Genomic DNA, 16,428 nt, shown 5'->3' on the forward strand with positions numbered 1-16,428 from the left:
CAAGTTCGGTCTTGGGCAGGTATGTGTGGGTCGTGTGTGTGTGGGTCGTGTGCGTGAAAATCCTTTACATTACACGTCTATACTATTTTCCAGTTTCCTTTTGGATTAGAGATTTTATAGACATTATAACTGTGGTTTGAGGGAATGGGTTTCAAGTAATGAAAGCAAATTTGCAGCTAATTGTCTGTGCAACAGTGAGATAAAGCTCTAGCTGTTTATGGTCCTAGAACCCTGATCGTACTAAACAGGTAATCAGAAACCCTGTCGTTTAACAAGAGATACATTTGAATGTTATATTTATATAGCGCTCAGTTAAAAAACCTACATATTTTTTGTTATTTGTTCATACTATATTGGCTGTTTTGCTGAGTGAAGAGGGACAGGAAATGGGGTTGGAGAAAAGATGGGGAATCCATGCAGTTTAGGACAACAGGTGGGAATCCAAACTTTGGTTGCTTCCCGGTATGTTTGGCGCATGTGCAGTTGACGTTACACTGCGTCGGTGTGACACACTTTGGTTGAACGCGCAATGTTTCGAGGTCTCTGCGTCGGTTAGATCTAGAACAAGATTCCGCCGACTTGACGTCACTTCACATCCCCTCTTGTGTTGGTGAACACTAGAGGACTGAGCGAGCCAATCAATAATCATTCAGCCTTAGGAAGGCAGTTACAGTATTAAATCAGCAGTGTAGCTCTGCCTGTAGCTCCCACATTCGGAGTAGGGATGGTTGTAAATGATAGAAAGCATCCACAATTTGAGTCAACACAGAATCCCAGGTTTGACTAAAGTTTTACACTCCTGCAGCTGAACTTTGACTAGTTATAGTAAAAAACTCAGTCAATAGTATTCAATATTCTTCATACACTTTTGCACTTTATGCTAGTTTGCAGTAGGCTGTGTTTTTTATGCATTTGATTGTATTGCACTTGCATATCATAAATGACAAAGTTGGCTCCAATTAAAAAACAGAGACACCGTTGATTCCCACGAAAGCCAAGCGTAAGCAAGTTTCCCTAGCGCCAGAAGTATTATAACAACCTTTGGTATGGGTCCCATAAATCTGTCCACATGCTAGAATCCGTTTGAGGCCAGACGCTGCACAGCTCCTGAGGGCTAGGAGGGAGAAGAGGGAACGTGAAGGCTAGTAAAAGTCACGCGAGGACAGCAGCTGCTATCGTTAGGTTTCAAGTCAATTGCTAAAAGGTAATGTGTGGGTGCTTTGTCTGAAGAGAAAGCTACCACAGAGAGGTGGGATAGTCTAGGGTATTCATTGGGGCTTTTGACTCCCAGAGGAACAGGTTATTGGTTCGGGACCCCAATGTCCACACAGTCTACCCCTTCACTCTGTACACATGAAGCAGGCACATTTATCCAAAGTGACAGACAGTGAATTCAGATGGAGGCCACAAAGGAGCAGATAGAGGTTTAGGTATCTTTCACAAGGATTCTTGCAGCTTAGGCTGCGCGACATTGGGGTTCAAACCCTCAACCTTTCTGCTGCGGAATAAACACCCAACCTCTATACATAAAGGGCCAAACAAATATATGTAAAGAGCACTTTCAGTACAAGTATTGACTCTGAGGTGCATACGACCATATAATAATATAACCTATAACTGCTGGAAAGAGGTTCAGATTGTGCCTGTCAATACATTCACCAATGTACCTCCCTCTCACACAATCAATTAATTTAGGTAACATGCTTACAATTCAACCATTACCATCAGTTTGGAAGTTATCACCTGTTGTGGACCACAGGTTTCCTCGGGTAACCACATATCAGACCAACCAGTTCACGCATAACGTACAAGAAATAACCAAACGCAACAGGTTACACAATTCACTGGCAAAGGCTACAGTCCTCTAAAAGGCATCCTTGACTTCTAAAGTGCGACCTTTACGCTGATCTCCCTTCGAAACGGTTTGCGAATGACTTTAAATTGGACCGAGAGAGCGGGAGACAAAGACGGTGATGAGTCAAATATGCATGAAGAACAGGTTTTGTCGTCACTACACCTGTTCAGCAGCTCAGGTAAAAAAGGTGATGTTGACATGGTGGTTACAATGTGGCCACTTATAATCCCAACCCAACTCAGGGAAATTGCTAGTCTGGCTATTGCCAGACTAGCAATCTGGCTATTGCCAGACTAGCTCAATCGTAGCTCAATCGTAGATTGCACGTTGGTCTGGGGAAGCTGCCGTCATTTTCTTCAGCACAAGAGGTGTGATCAACGGGCCTAGTTCAACTGACTCTGTACACGATTGGCTGGTTGCTGTCGCTTCCCTATTGTCATTGTGTTAAACCAGCCAATAGCGCGCCAGGGGGAAAAGCCAGCTTGGTGATTGGCTCCCGCAAAAAACTTATCGGAAGCAGACAGAAATGTATTGCTATGATCCAGACCCTTGTGCAGGGCGGACTCAAATCGCCGGCAGATTGGGACGGGGCTTCCCTGTCTAGTAAGTTGCACCTTTATTGGGGACCAGTTTTATGAAAGGTCAAAAGGTCGCTCAGGAGACTAGTTTTTGTGTCAACGAGAGCAGAAGCGGGAGTACATTTGTAGGGAGCCTGAATATGTTCATTTACGTTTCATTTTACATTTAGGTCATTTAGCAGACGCTTTTATCCAAACGAGTTACAATAATTTCATTAAATATTTATGAAGACTTGAACGACAAGCTTCAACAACAGCTTCTACCCTTCACCAAATAGACTCCTGAACTCCTGAAGATTTGCAACTCTACTAATTTATTTATTTGACTTTATCCCCTCCCGCTATTATTCCCCTCTCTCCCCACCCCCACCGGACTGAGCTACACAAAATACCACCAATTTTGTTGTGTGGCAATTAAAGATTCTATTCTATTCTATTTGTGAGATGAAAGAGAAACAATATATCACTGTCGGTACAGTAAAACACGCCCTTTAGAGTCACATGGTAGCCAATTTTAAAAGGTTAAAGATTAAGGCAAAAGTCTATGCTTTACGGCCAAATTATAATGCAAGGTGGGTCGTAGGTGGTATCCACCTCTCCAGTAAAGTCACTCACTACACGCCTGGGCGTGCGTTCACCTTTTCTGCTACACCTTCTGCTAGGTTTAGGACTATTTCTCTTGCAGATATCATGAAGGGAACCACTGGCTGGAGAGCCACCTAGACAAGGCAGAGGTATGACTTGGCTTTAAGACACAGAAATGGGGTGTTGTCTTAAGCCGACCTTCAGGAACTGTCCCATAATGACCTTCAGGGACATTCCGATGATGGTTTTGAAAAGCACCACACCCACTCACATTTTGCATGCATTTTCCTTCTGCTGTTGCCGCCTCAAGTGAGATGATTGCTGCTGCATGTTTGTTGTGCATTTGACTGAATGAAGAACTTGAACTTTGGCCCCCCTCCCCTCTCATACCCATTTCCAGCAGACCTGGCTTGGTCGGGCCAGCAGTGACAGCAGTGTATCTAATATGGGGGCGGGTTTGATGCCACAACTATACAGAGGAGTGCCATTAACAACAATAGCACAATTAGTGCTATTAACAACCAAGATGGCTTCCGCTGATGTCGCACGTGCCTTTGCTTTAATTGGTTGTCGGTCTATCCAATTGCGTCCAGAGGTGTTTTGTTTCTGCGTACGTTGCCAATACTCTTTGGAAATTCCAAAATGAACTGAGAGTCTAGCCTTGCTCTGGCGATGCAGGCTCGCAAATATCACTCAGATATAGAAGAAATGGAATTAAGCGTTACAAAACAAATAAAGCAAAAAATGCGGACATTTCCGCGTGTTCATTGGCATCCTGTTACCCAAATAGTCCTAGATGTGACGCTCATAACAACAATACAAATCACTATTGGAGCAAGTAAATCATTTGTAGCTCAAGATCTCTTAGCTCAAGCTTTCCTAGCACAAGCTAAGAAAACAACAACTGGACAGAGTTCAGAGCAGCTCTGGGAATCAGATCACCAGAAATTGGATCATTATTGTTGATCGTTTTACATGGCCAGGGGCATAGTTGGATTCGGTAAATGCAAAGAAAAGTTTGCCACAATCTAAATTTAACCGACCTGCTAGAAACAACAAAGTGCACACAGGTCAACTGACGAGCAATTCTGTACACAACAATGAACGGGCCTAAATCCCCAGGTGGCCATCTTGGTTTGCTCATTGCCATTGCGACCATAATGGACCAGTATTTTAAGGGTAAAACGACATTCAGGACAAGTGACTAATTATCCAGATCACATCCAGTCACGTAAGCGTGTAAAAATCATGGATATGCTGAACGCTCATACTAGGTCAGTTCCCAAGGCTCACATATTGAAGTTTAATGAGAGTTTTGCTTCAAGTGTAACAAGCCAGTGCTTGTATCAATATGGAACTTTAACAAGACACAATAATTCAATATCTTTTGGAATGTGTGTACATAATGTTCTTTTTATCACGTTTCTCTCCGAATACTCTAAGATCAAGAGACAAGTATCGTAAAAGTTATGAATAAGCAACAAAATGAAATGCTTGAATATGTTTCTGGCTGCCACATCTCTGACACAACTACTGACAGCTCCTCAGGCCTTCAAGGTAGTACTACTACTGTGTGTTATGTTAGAAGATTCCAGTTGTTTGTGGTTAATATGGACTACAGTACACCCAAGGGGATTCTGCCCTGTACAGGCCAGTGGTGTCCAATCTGTGGGTCGCGACCCATAAGTGGGTCCCAGCAGGGCCCAAAGTAGGTCGGAGGATGGCCAGAAAAGACATTAAAGAAAATATATACTTTTCTAAAATGTACATGCCCAGTCTGTTTCATCTGCTCAATAGTATATTTGAAGACTGAAAAGGGGGATACTGCACTGAGGAACATTATAAATAAGGATTTTAAAACATTTTCGACATGGTTATGAGAATGAATTGAATATTTATATGCACTAAATGTTGTTTGGGTCGAAGGCACAAAAACAGCTCGACACATAGGTATCATTATAAGGAGCGAGGCGCAAAGAAGTTTGTGTTCAAAGTCCAATATATTGCAACTAAAAATAAAAATATTTTGTCAAATCAAACTACGGCCATCATGCGGTTACAATCCGCGTCCAGGCTTTCTCTTCAAACTACAACATACATCTCCATGGGAACATGAGTCACGTCACGTGTGATGAGACTCTTACAAAACATGGATATACACCAAAAAGACATCACACTACAGTACATTGGATGGGATGACACTGTTACCCATGTTATCATGCCTTTGGCAACCCCCACACCACCCCAGGAGCCAACCAGAGAGGGTCTGACGACCTTTTGCCCATCACATGACCTCAAGAGCTGCCAGACTTTTTAAGCACACCGGATCTATAATCCTTGTGTCAACACAAACCACAAACACGCCACTGTATACTACAAGGCGAAGGTTGTTTAGCTCAGTGTGTTCAGTACCAGCTATAAACGTCTGCTTTTAATGCTTAAACAAATATCCATCATGCATTGCAGGAAATGTTGGTGGTGGGGGGACAATGGTAAGAATTTAGTTAAGGTCTGTTAATATGATCAACTCCATCGTTCAGCATGACATTGCAATGGACTCACTCAATTATTTCAAGACAGGGACAACCCACTTCATAAACAGACCGTCTAACAGTTTGTGTAACGGTTGGGCTGACACCACTTTTTCTTGTGTTTAGGACGCCGAAATCCACATGTTGTACACCATGTTTGTGTCCATTGAAACTTGGTGATATGTACATTCATTGTTAATGTTCCACTGCGGCTTGGCTTGCATAGCAACAGGGGTTTCAGCTGTTTCAGAATGAATAAATGAGGCCAACGGGGGAGGAACACAGAAAACCGTTGCATCCCTCAAGCCAATTCAATGTCATTTAATGAATTTGAATATACATAATTAGACTTTGTTCATTTGTGTTTGTCCATACTGCCACGGGAATGTTGTAATATCAATCAATTTCCTTTGGTCTTTGAACATTGGAGATAAATTAGTGCACACATTTGTTTCCATTTTTATGCGTCCATAATTATAAATAAAAGGGTGTTGGTTCTGCAATTCGCGGATTGTGCGTCTTTAAGTTACAGATATAAAACGACTATTAACTGTCTAGCTGTAGATAATAAAACACCAGACACATCCGGTACCACATTGCCTCGCTCGGTCACGTTTGCATCGCCTTAACGCTACGTCATTTAAAAGCATGCACAGTACCTGGCATCCGCCGTCTTATCCAGAGCCGCGTTATTTCTGGACTTAAGACTGAATTTAAACAGTTTGAACTTTTTCTTCTCCCCTCCATTGCTCTTCTCTTCTTTCTCCACCGGTTCCTTGTGGTGGGCTTCACTCCTGGAGAACAAACTTTTCAATGACTTCTTGGTTGAAGATTGTTTGGCCATAATACCAGCCTAGCAAAACAAATGACTAAAATAAAACAACTGTCAAGAGTCCACCGAGGCAACCGTGCACACAGCAGAGCGTTCCGCTTCCTCTCGCCGGGGGTTAGATCCATGCAGGGGCGACGCGCACGCTCGATGGAGGGCTGTTGATACCTGTTGACAGGTGTTTGGAGTTTCTTTCCCCGCTACATTCTCTGCGCGTCACGCACGGCATTACGCACGCACAGCGCCACACAGGTGTGGCAAAACAATGAAAACGACACGCCCACCGGTTCTCGTCCCGATCGGAGGCGGAGAGGATAGTGTAACGTTATCCCGGTCTACCTTGAGCAAAGTTCCGGTTCCATATGAAGCCGTGTAGGCCAGGGACAGTTGTAAGTCCCTTGGCGGGAAGAACAAGAACATGGCAAGAATAGAAATGAACAAAGGAGGATATATCTGGACTTTTGACGACAAATTTTTACAAAGAATTGAAATTAATATCAAAAATAGGTAACGAGTATGACCAGGGGCGTAGGAATGAGTTTAACATTGGGGGGGACACATATCGGAAACCTGACAGATCCGGTATAATTTTTAGGTGGGACAAATGCGCCTGTCTCCGATATTGGAGGGGACAAGTCCCCTCCGTCCCCCCCGGTTCCTACGCCCTTGAGTATGACTATGATCCCTCAATCGAAAGTCTATCCCTTTCTCTCCCAAGTCAAACCATGATGGCTACTCGGATATCCCGCCCCTTCTCTTTCTTTCGTCATAACGCTCCTATGGACCATCATTTTTTATGACTATATGCAGTGATATTGGTGTTATATACATATTAAGTCATTTAATCAGAACACATACACTCAAAGTACAATATAAACTAACGCATAGGAAAATACCTTGCCACTATCGCGAATCCAAATAACGTGTGGCCCCGCGATAAGAAATTGAGGTCACCTTCTCTTATCTCGACCACAACAACTCATAATAGTGTGACTGGAAATAATAATAATAATAATATTTTTTTGTGGACCCGTTATCTTATCAGAAATAATTAATAATACTTAATCATAAAGACATTAAAATGACACATCCTTCTTAATTCAATCATCATAATATCCAGTATAACAAGTAGGTAATCTACCAATCCGACGCAAGAGGGCGCCACACTACAGCAGTTGCAACTGCAGAGCACAAGTACTGTTTTCAATGGCCGAGTCGATTTGAAGATTGCAGGCTATTAGCCTCCAGTCACGTTTATACAAGGTACGGTTCGTGGTAGGCTATGTATGCATTTGTGATCAATCGTAGCTCAGTTTAGCTCCAATTATTTTATTTAGAAATAGCTAGTGCTATCTTACTCTGCATCAAGCATGTTACACAAACACTCCTTAATTCAAGTTTATTACCTCTGTGGCGCCAGTGGCCAAATGGAGAAAAGTACCTGTTTACATTCATATATTTACCACTCTAATATAAATAATCACTTAAAGTTTATTTTTATTGCAGGTATATTTTTATTAGGGGTCATTTGTGCCGTCTTCTTGAGCAAAGAAGTGAGGAAGGCCTGTAAGTGTTTCCAAAGATGTCGACCACATGAGTCATCGTCACATTTAAACCGAGTGGCATCCAAGAAATGCTAATCTTAAGGTTTTACAATGGATACCTTAATGTGTTCTGTAAGTATGTAATGAGTTTGCGTTTAAATGAGTCAGGTGTTTGGGAGGAAATAGAAACAGACTCAATGGCTGCTGATTTACGACCCTTCTTATCGACGAATGACCAACAGAGCAACAGTCAGTCCACTTGAGTCCACACTACAAGCCAACAGACCCACCCAACCGCCTAGTGGATCAACCAACCAACCAGCAAGGCAAACAACCCAACTAACCACCTGCCCAGCCAACCAAACAAAGAGGAAGTTCAAGTTTGAAGAAAGGCAAGCCGCTCACGCGAGAAATATCACTACGTTTTGGTCGCAGGTGGGCCTACTGAACCATAGGTCAAAATGGTGTCAAACCACCTTTAACTGAGCGATGAACCGAAAGAAAACGCTTTCTGGAACGAAGACGCAACGTTTCCCGGTCCTCAACCGACGTGTTTCTTCTTCTGCTGTCCCCGGTCAGAAGTGTAGTCGCCTGCTCAGGCCTTTTTCGCTGACAAACGTATCACTTCCTACATTTTCTAGGAAAAGACGATGAGCCAGAAGCAGTCGTCCATCTAGGGGCCGGGCTCCCCACACGGGGCTTTCTAATACCCGGTTACCAGAAGTAGGAGGAGGGGATAAGGTCGTGGCTGGGTTCTCTATACCAAACCCTTGTTTGGTGTGACCGAAACTCATATCTCCGTCGTGGCGCAAGACCGAAGAGTTAGCTCTGAGGGAGCTGAGGTCCACACGTGTGTCTATATTTGGCCTATATGCCTTTAGACTTCAATGGTTGTTGTCAGCACAATCTGAGAAGCCTGACTCAAACCTGGTCATGTCTGGATAGTTACGATGTACGTAGTGGATGAATAAACTGATGGATACAATTTTGTTCATATGTGTATAACTACCTACTATAGTTACAACTACAGTATGTAAATCTATGCATAAAAAGAGAGAGAGAGAGAGAGAGAGAGAGAGAGAGAGAGAGAGAGAAAGAGCGAGAGAGAGAGAGAAAGACAGGGTGCGAGTGTAACAGGGTGTAATATCCCTTTAGTTATAATTAAACAAAATTGCCTTTTACAGTTTTATTACTTGAAGTTTAGCTTTCCAGCTGCCTTATGTGCACCTTTGTATTTGATTTTGTTCTTTAATTTAGCTCCACCTCCTTCTGTACTCCTGCCCACATTTCTGAGAACCCCATAAGTTTCCTGTCCCCCCTGCCCTCTTCCCTTTTGTTCTGATTCTTTTGGGAAGAGGTGTGTGCATTTATTTCCCCCCATTTTGTGATCAAATCTTTAACCATCTTATAATTTACCATTCTTTATATTAATTATTTTGACTATACGTTGTTTGATGGAAGTGTCATGTAAATATCAATGCATAGATTCAGTGTTTTGGAGAAAGTTATATTTTATTACGATATGCTAGCATGCACCTCACCTTTGTGTAATCATGCTAGTACCCCTCCCCCTCGGCGTGCTTTGTATAGGAGTTGGAGGATTGTTTAAGGGCACTTTCTGATAGGAAGCTGTTGTTTTATATTTGTCTTCAGGTATGTCTTTTATTTCTTTTATTTCAAACCTTTTTGTGATAAAGTTGTATTTAGCCCTTTTGTTCTGATTCTCTTAGGAAGAGGAGTTAGAGGATTGTTTAAGGGCCCTTTCTGAAAGGAAGCTGTTGTTTTATATTTGTCTTCAGCGGCAAACAATAAATGGACGTCGGATTTCCCGATTCTGGACTGAGATCCTGGGTCACGTCTTTGTTCAAGAAAAATACACAACGCAGATTCAGCCGGTCACACGAGAAGGAAAGAGAGAGAAAGAGAGAGAAGGTAAGTGAGGGAGAAAGAAAAAGAAGGAAAGAGAGAAGGAAAGAGAGAGAGAAGGAAAGAGAGAGGGAAAGAGAGAGAGGGAAAGAGAGAGAAGGAAAGGGAGAGAGAAGGAAAGGGAGAGAGAAGGAAAGAGAGAGGGAAAGAGAGGGAGAAGGAAAGAGAGAGAGGGAAAGAGAGAGAGAAGGAAAGAGAGAGGGAAGGAAAGAGAGGGAGAAGGAAAGAGAGAGAGGGAAAGAGAGAGAAGGAACGAGAGAGGGAAAGAGAGGGAGAAGGAAAGAGAGAGAAGGAAAGAGAGAGAGAGGGAAAGAGAGAGAAGGAAAGAGAGAGGGGGAAAGAGAAAGAGTGAGATATGGAGATAGAGAGAGGCATTGTAAGATATATCTTTGGTGTATTACAGATAAATAATTGTAATTTATAGCACAAGATCAATGTGTCAGAAGTGTAATACCTGGCTATGAAGGCAAACAAAACATGTTTTCAGAGAAAGACACAAACATCCAATGTAGAGAATGAAAATATTTTTAATTTACGGCTACATATCGTCAATATAAAAGTATCATCAAAATAGTCTCTCACATATAAATTATCAGCATCTGAATCCAAAAATAATCGAAATACACAAACATGCTGTACAAATATATCATAACAAAATAAACTATCTACATGAAGAAACAAATGCACTGCCAACCAGCAGTGGAATATGATTAACACTTGGTCCTATTCTGTAACTCCGTTACAGAAAGGAACTTTCCAGAGAGCCTGAGTGTGTCATATACAGCAGTTCAATTCTGAAGGTGTGGAATGGAAAGGATATTTGGGTTTGGCTTCAAGTAGGTTCAGCATTTGGATAAGCATGATGGTTACAGAATATCAATGGGTCATAGAGAGACTAGTAGACTTTAAAACAACGCTCATAGTAAATCACATTTGTTTGTCTTCAAGACAAATTGTATTCAGTTGGTATAGTATAGAGTGTGAAAGGCTGGGATAAACTGTAATTGATATGATTCTTGTAGGTTTTCTAGACTTTGGTTAAATGGTTGTGTTCTGTAAATATTATATCCAGTTCACGCTTGTCTCGTGCTGTGTTATCTTTGATTTTTAGGGACTTTAGGTTTTATTTTTAATTAATATCATTTCGTTTTTGGCAATTGCATACATAGGTGTATGGTTTCAAGATACCGTTCAGTTTTGGATTCAATAAATAACAAATACAATATAGAAAGACAAACGTACATAATTTACCCACACTAAGTCAGGCACACTCCAACAGAACATGTAAGAAACAAACAGAAAATAACAGATGAGCATTCACGTAAAGCCCTATCACAGGTAGAACCAGTGAATCATTTTTGGCTCAATATTATGAGGAACATTTGGCTTTCGTTTTCTTTTCTAGGACATCTCACATCCTTGGGAGATGTTGACATTGATAAAAGAGGAACACACTAACAGGGCACAACACACTCCCTTCACTAAATAAATATACACGATTCAAAGTCCAAGACATACAAATAATAATAAGTTAAAAAAACAATCAGTAAAAGCGAAACACACGTCTACCTGAGTAAAAACAGTTGAAGGTACTTCACAGCTACATAAAAAGACACACTTCCTCTCTTTACTCCCGGACCTGGTAGAGCAGGAAGCATGTAAGTGCAATGGATGAACACACCAGTTCAGTCTTGGGAAGGCTCTTCCTTTGGTGCTGTGCTCATTGGACTGAACCCTTCCCCTGTCCACCAATCAAGACAAAGGACGCCTCGTGTTTGGCAACCCCTCTTGTTCATTTTCTTTGCTTTTGTTTTGCGTCAAGCGGCCAACAGAACGTCAACGTCTCCGGCCCTTAACATCCCTCCCTCGACCTCCCGACCCAAGTCCAACCAACGTCCCTACTGCGCCTCGGTCTTCACTGCGGGCTGCTTGTAGAGATGCACCACGCTTGCCCTCGCCTGATTGGTCAGCTGCGGGCTGTGATGCGTGGCGGCGGCGGCGGCGGCGGCGGCGGCGGCGGCCCCCGATTGGAGCACCGCCCTCGGGGGCGGGCCGTTGATGGCCTGGCTCAGCGCCTCCAGCAGCCCGCCGGCCCCCTTGCGGTCCTCCTTTCCCTCGACGCTCTCCAAGCCGCAAGCCATCCACCGCTCGGCCGCCTCCTCCACCTGTGAGGCCGACGCCCCCTCGGGCAGGGCCTCCGCCTCCTGGCTGGCGTCGAAGCGCTCCACCATGTCCCTGACGAAGGCGCTGGCCGGGCTGCCCTGGGCCTGACAGCAGGCGCGCTGGTGCAGCCGCAGGGAGAAGCGGTGGAAGTAGGCCACAGCACAGTGGGAGCAGCGGTGGGGCCGCTGATGGCCTGTGTGCAGCCGGCGGTGCAGCTTCAGGTGGATGTACTGCGTGAACTTGATCCCGCACAGCTTGCACTGGAAGGGCTTCTCCCCCGAGTGGAGGCGCAGGTGGGTCTTCAGGTTGCTGGTGCTGCTGAAGCGCTTGTGACACACCTGGACGGAGGAACACGGAGACACCGAAGGGTTAGGGGTGGTGTGGGGTGAGTTGTTGGTGACGTTGGGTGGCTTGTTGTTGTTGTTTTTTTTTTTGCTGGATTAGCGTGAGGGTTGGGTTTCAGTCATTACAGTTGGTGTTGGGTTCGGGTTAAGCAAGGACTGGGTAAGGATTAGGTAAGGGCAAAGGGATTGGAGGGGGGAGTTTAAGATGAGGGCGGTCCCACGAATGAACGCGAATGAAATCTAATCTGATCGGCGCAGGGACAACATCTGGGTGTCTTTGTCCAGACCGAGGGAACCACCGTTGGGCATCAGTGACGTGACACCACCACAGAAAGGCGCCCTGTTTTCTTTAGCAGGAGGCCCCGCCCACCTGGACGTGTGCCATAAGTGGCGGTCACACCTAAATCACATGTTTAGGTCTGCTCTGGAAACCAACGCGTTCCTCACGGGCGGCTGAGTGTGTTATCTCCGTTGGCGACGTGTTATCTCACAGGTATGTTGTTGTGAACCTTTACTTTCTGTCTCGCGGCGCCTCACTATGGCTCCATGCTTCCTGTGACGGGTTTGTGCGTGTTTGTGTACATTGTGCGTCGGCGTGTGTTTTATGGGCTCTGACGTGCTCCCTATTGCCAAAGTGCAACCAGCCAGACCCGCTGTCGGTCGGCAGACACACCTTTAGACCAACCCCTCTCTGTCTGTGTCTCTGTGTCCCACCCCCCCCCCCCCCCGTCTCTCTCTCTCCCGCTCTTCCCGTCTCTGACTAACACACATCAGCATCAGATCTTTGACCTCAAAGAGAAGATCGGGGGCGAGATAGTCTAGAGCCATGTCCCACATCCTCAGTCTGCCTGAAGGCTATCCCTGAGCTGCTCCTTCATGGCGCATTTGTGATTATTATTATTAAATGCAAGTCATCTTCTAAATCGGGCTCAACCCACTTTTGTGTTATCAATGAAGGCAACACACCTTTTAGTGGCAAGACACAATCAAACCATTTACAACACAGGTTTGATTGCCATGTCCTATGTCATAACTTCAATCTTTCAACCCCTTCTCTGCCAATAAAGGCAACATCTTTTGTGGGCTTTTGGGGAACTATGGCAAAGAAAACCCATCTATTTTGATCTAAAAATGGCAAGCAAACAATCATCTTTGACAACCGTCACGATAGTAACGCAGAAAACGGTTGGTTGTTTTCGGGGTCTCTCACCTGGCACTCGTGGGGCTTCTCTCCGGTGTGGACGAGGTTGTGTTTCTGGAGGTGTGCGAGCTGCGTGAAGCTCTTCTTACACAGGTCACACTGGAAGGGCCGCTCGCCGCTGTGGACGCGGAGGTGAACCTACAAACATGAACAAACACGGGGGTGAGACTGGGGCGCCACGGTAACAACGGCGGTCGGCGGCGGTGGCTAACCGACGGAAAGCACTGTTTAATCATACCAATAACCTATCATTAGAAATGTATTACTCATTAATACATAATATTAATGAACTAACCGTGAAATAGTTTCAACCTCTTCAAAAATCGATACTTAAGGAGAGTTAGTCCGACCGGTGCCAAATATTGACCGAACGACTGAATCAATATTAGCTTAGAGCTTACATCAGGGACATGGCGTCTGAGCACCTTAGCTGGTCCAGCTCACGTTAAAACACAACACTGCAGCTGCCATCAGTGTCCATGTTCAAATAACCAACCCCCGACCCTCCCCCCCGATTCTAAACAAACCCACCCAGTCAACACCTCCCCTCACCTTGAGGTTGGATAGCTGCCCGAATGTCTTGAGGCAGACGTTGCACTCGTACTTGATCTTGCCGTTCTGCTTGCTCAGGGGGTAGGGCAGGGCCTTGTACCCGGGGCCGCTGCGTGCCGCCGGGCGGCCGCTCTTTGCGGCCGCCGCCGCCGCCGCCCGGAGGCTGAGGTTCACGGCCTCCTCGCAGCCCGAGGGGGAGGGCTGGGGGCTGGGGTACAGGCCCTCGTCTCCGGCGCGGCCCGAGTCCACCTCCGTCCCCGGCGGCGCCGGGGAGAGCTCCGGCGTGGCGGGAGCGCCGCTGGGGGGGCACATGTTGGCGGCGCGCTCCTTCAGGCCGCCGTGGAGGGCCGGGTGGGGGTGGGAGAGGTAGGGCTGCTGGGGGTGGTGAGGGGGAGGCCCCGGGGGGAAGTAGGGCAGGCCGTCGTTCCCCAGGAGGTAGGAGCCGGGCTGGGGGGCGTCCCGCCGGGGGAGGGGGGCGGGGTAGAGCGAGGCGGGGAGGAAGACGCCGGGCGGGGGGGGCATCGGGGGGAAGCGGAGGGGGTTGAAGGGGGGGAGGAGCTGCATGTGGGGCGGCGGACGCTGGGGGTAGAAGGGGTAGGAGGGCACCTCCTTGTGGCCGTAGAGCCCGTGGAGGTGGAGGTCTCGCTGCGGGAGGTGCGGGTGGGTGGAGGGGAGGCGGCCGTGGTAGAAGGAGTGAGGGGAGGGAGGCGGCGAGTTCAGGGCCGACTGTCCGTTTTGTTGCGCGGGGCTTCGGGGGGAGGTCCTCTGCTCCTCCTCCTCCATCTCCTCCACCTTCTCCTCCTTCCTCTCGGCCTTGGCGCTGAAGTCCATCACGTAGCCCTCGGGCGTGTCCGGAGGCGTGTCTCTCTCCAGCACCTCCACGTCGATGTTCTCCTCTTCGTCCTCCTCCTCGTCCTCCACCTTCATGTGCTCCTGCGGCCCTCGGAGGAGCCAGGGTCGCTGGGGGAGGAGGTGCTGGGGAGCCGGCTTACTCTCAACTTCTGAATGTTCTGGGAGGGAGAGAGGGAGAGGAATACTAAGTAAAAATGCACAAAATCCCCCAAACACACACACACACACACACACACACACACACACACACACACACACACACACACACACACCCTGACTCTCCAACTCCCCCCTCCCCTCCCATTTATGGTAAGTGGTTTCAGTTTTTGAATGACTTGACAGGAGACGGGTTTCGATTTGTCTCAGCCGAGATAGCTTTGGTTCCATGGACAAGTGTGTTTGTGTGTGTGTGTAGGTGTGTGTGGGCGTGTACGTTTGTGTACGTGTGGGTTGGAATGGGCTTGTGGGCGTTCATCTCTCCACACATCTTGTGCCATCCGTTGCCGAGCCGGAATTTGAGTCATTTAAGATTTTAGTTAATTAGCCTTCTCTGTACACCATGTGACATTTACCTACAAGGCACTGACCTGTTTATTTTCCCCTCAGTGACTCTGCGCCAAAACACTCAAAGGATCGGTTTTCCTAGAGACTACAAGGTCTCGTGTCTCGTGGGGACAATGAGCTTAGTCACCTGTTGTAAACAAGTGAGGCTTAAGCTAATAAAGCAATAACACACATGAGTCCGAAGACGTTGAGTCACCCTGCTCGCCCGGTTATCGTGCAGTCGTGATGTGAGTCATTCAAATTTGGGACCGATTCGGTTTCCTGCTAATAGCCCATTGTTGCCTGTATACACAAGCAACGTTTGTCCCCCGCGTTTGTCACATAATTGTGTGTTTGTGAGTGCACGTGTGACTGAGTGAGAGGTCGAGTAAGAGAGTGTGTCTGCGTGACTGTTTTACATTGCCATGTAGGCCTGTGTCCTGCATACGTATCCTTTCGTAATAACGTGGAAATAATGAAAACAATTACAAGGATGAGATCTAATCTTGGCCAAAGTGATCTCAGATCTGTTTGAAGAGGAACAATGCCGAGAACAAAGCCACCTCTCTGACAGCAGCATTCCTCTGCTCGTCTTTCAAGTCCCAGAGCGAGAACGCACGTTCACGGTCTTTTAGTTTCCTTTTTGCCTTGCTTCTCGTGTATCCTTATTCGCGACACCGATTGATGTCTGGATGTTTCGGTGTTGCGTTGTGTTTGAAAGGGGCCTACCCCATGTGTGGTAGGCTATAGTCAATACATACATCCAATAAACAATGGGATGGTCTAGTATTGTAGTGGTCAGACGGTTTGAACCCCCAACGTCTACCTTGGTGCATCCTTGAACAATCATAATCATAATCACTGTCATATCTCTGTAAATGTATTTCCTACTGTATTGGATATTGTAAATACAGATTTTCAGTTT

The 16,428-nt window shown here is 46.1% G+C and overlaps 2 protein-coding genes across 2 annotated transcripts in view; both read right to left on the reverse strand.

Annotated features, from left to right (window-relative positions):
* crybg2 (crystallin beta-gamma domain containing 2) overlaps positions 1-6,533 on the reverse strand; it is a 51,770-nt gene extending 45,237 nt beyond the window's left edge. Inside the window, exon 1 of the mRNA XM_079749578.1 lies at positions 6,209-6,533. Coding sequence (XP_079605704.1) covers positions 6,209-6,393 — 185 coding nt within the window. The 5' untranslated portion in view covers positions 6,394-6,533. The remainder of the gene's footprint in view (positions 1-6,208) is intronic.
* Positions 6,534-10,357: 3,824 nt separating this feature from the next.
* The window catches only part of prdm1b (PR domain containing 1b, with ZNF domain), a gene marked incomplete at its 5' end in the record, with an annotated part of 14,173 nt that continues 8,102 nt past the window's right edge, over positions 10,358-16,428 (reverse strand). The window contains 3 exons of the mRNA XM_079749335.1: positions 10,358-12,349; positions 13,566-13,694; positions 14,109-15,118. Coding sequence (XP_079605461.1) covers positions 11,747-12,349; positions 13,566-13,694; positions 14,109-15,118 — 1,742 coding nt within the window. The 3' untranslated portion in view covers positions 10,358-11,746. The remainder of the gene's footprint in view (positions 12,350-13,565; positions 13,695-14,108; positions 15,119-16,428) is intronic.

The sequence above is a fragment of the Pollachius pollachius genome (assembly GCF_949987615.1).
Source record: "Pollachius pollachius genome assembly, chromosome: 13".
Lineage (NCBI taxonomy): Eukaryota > Metazoa > Chordata > Actinopteri > Gadiformes > Gadidae > Pollachius > Pollachius pollachius.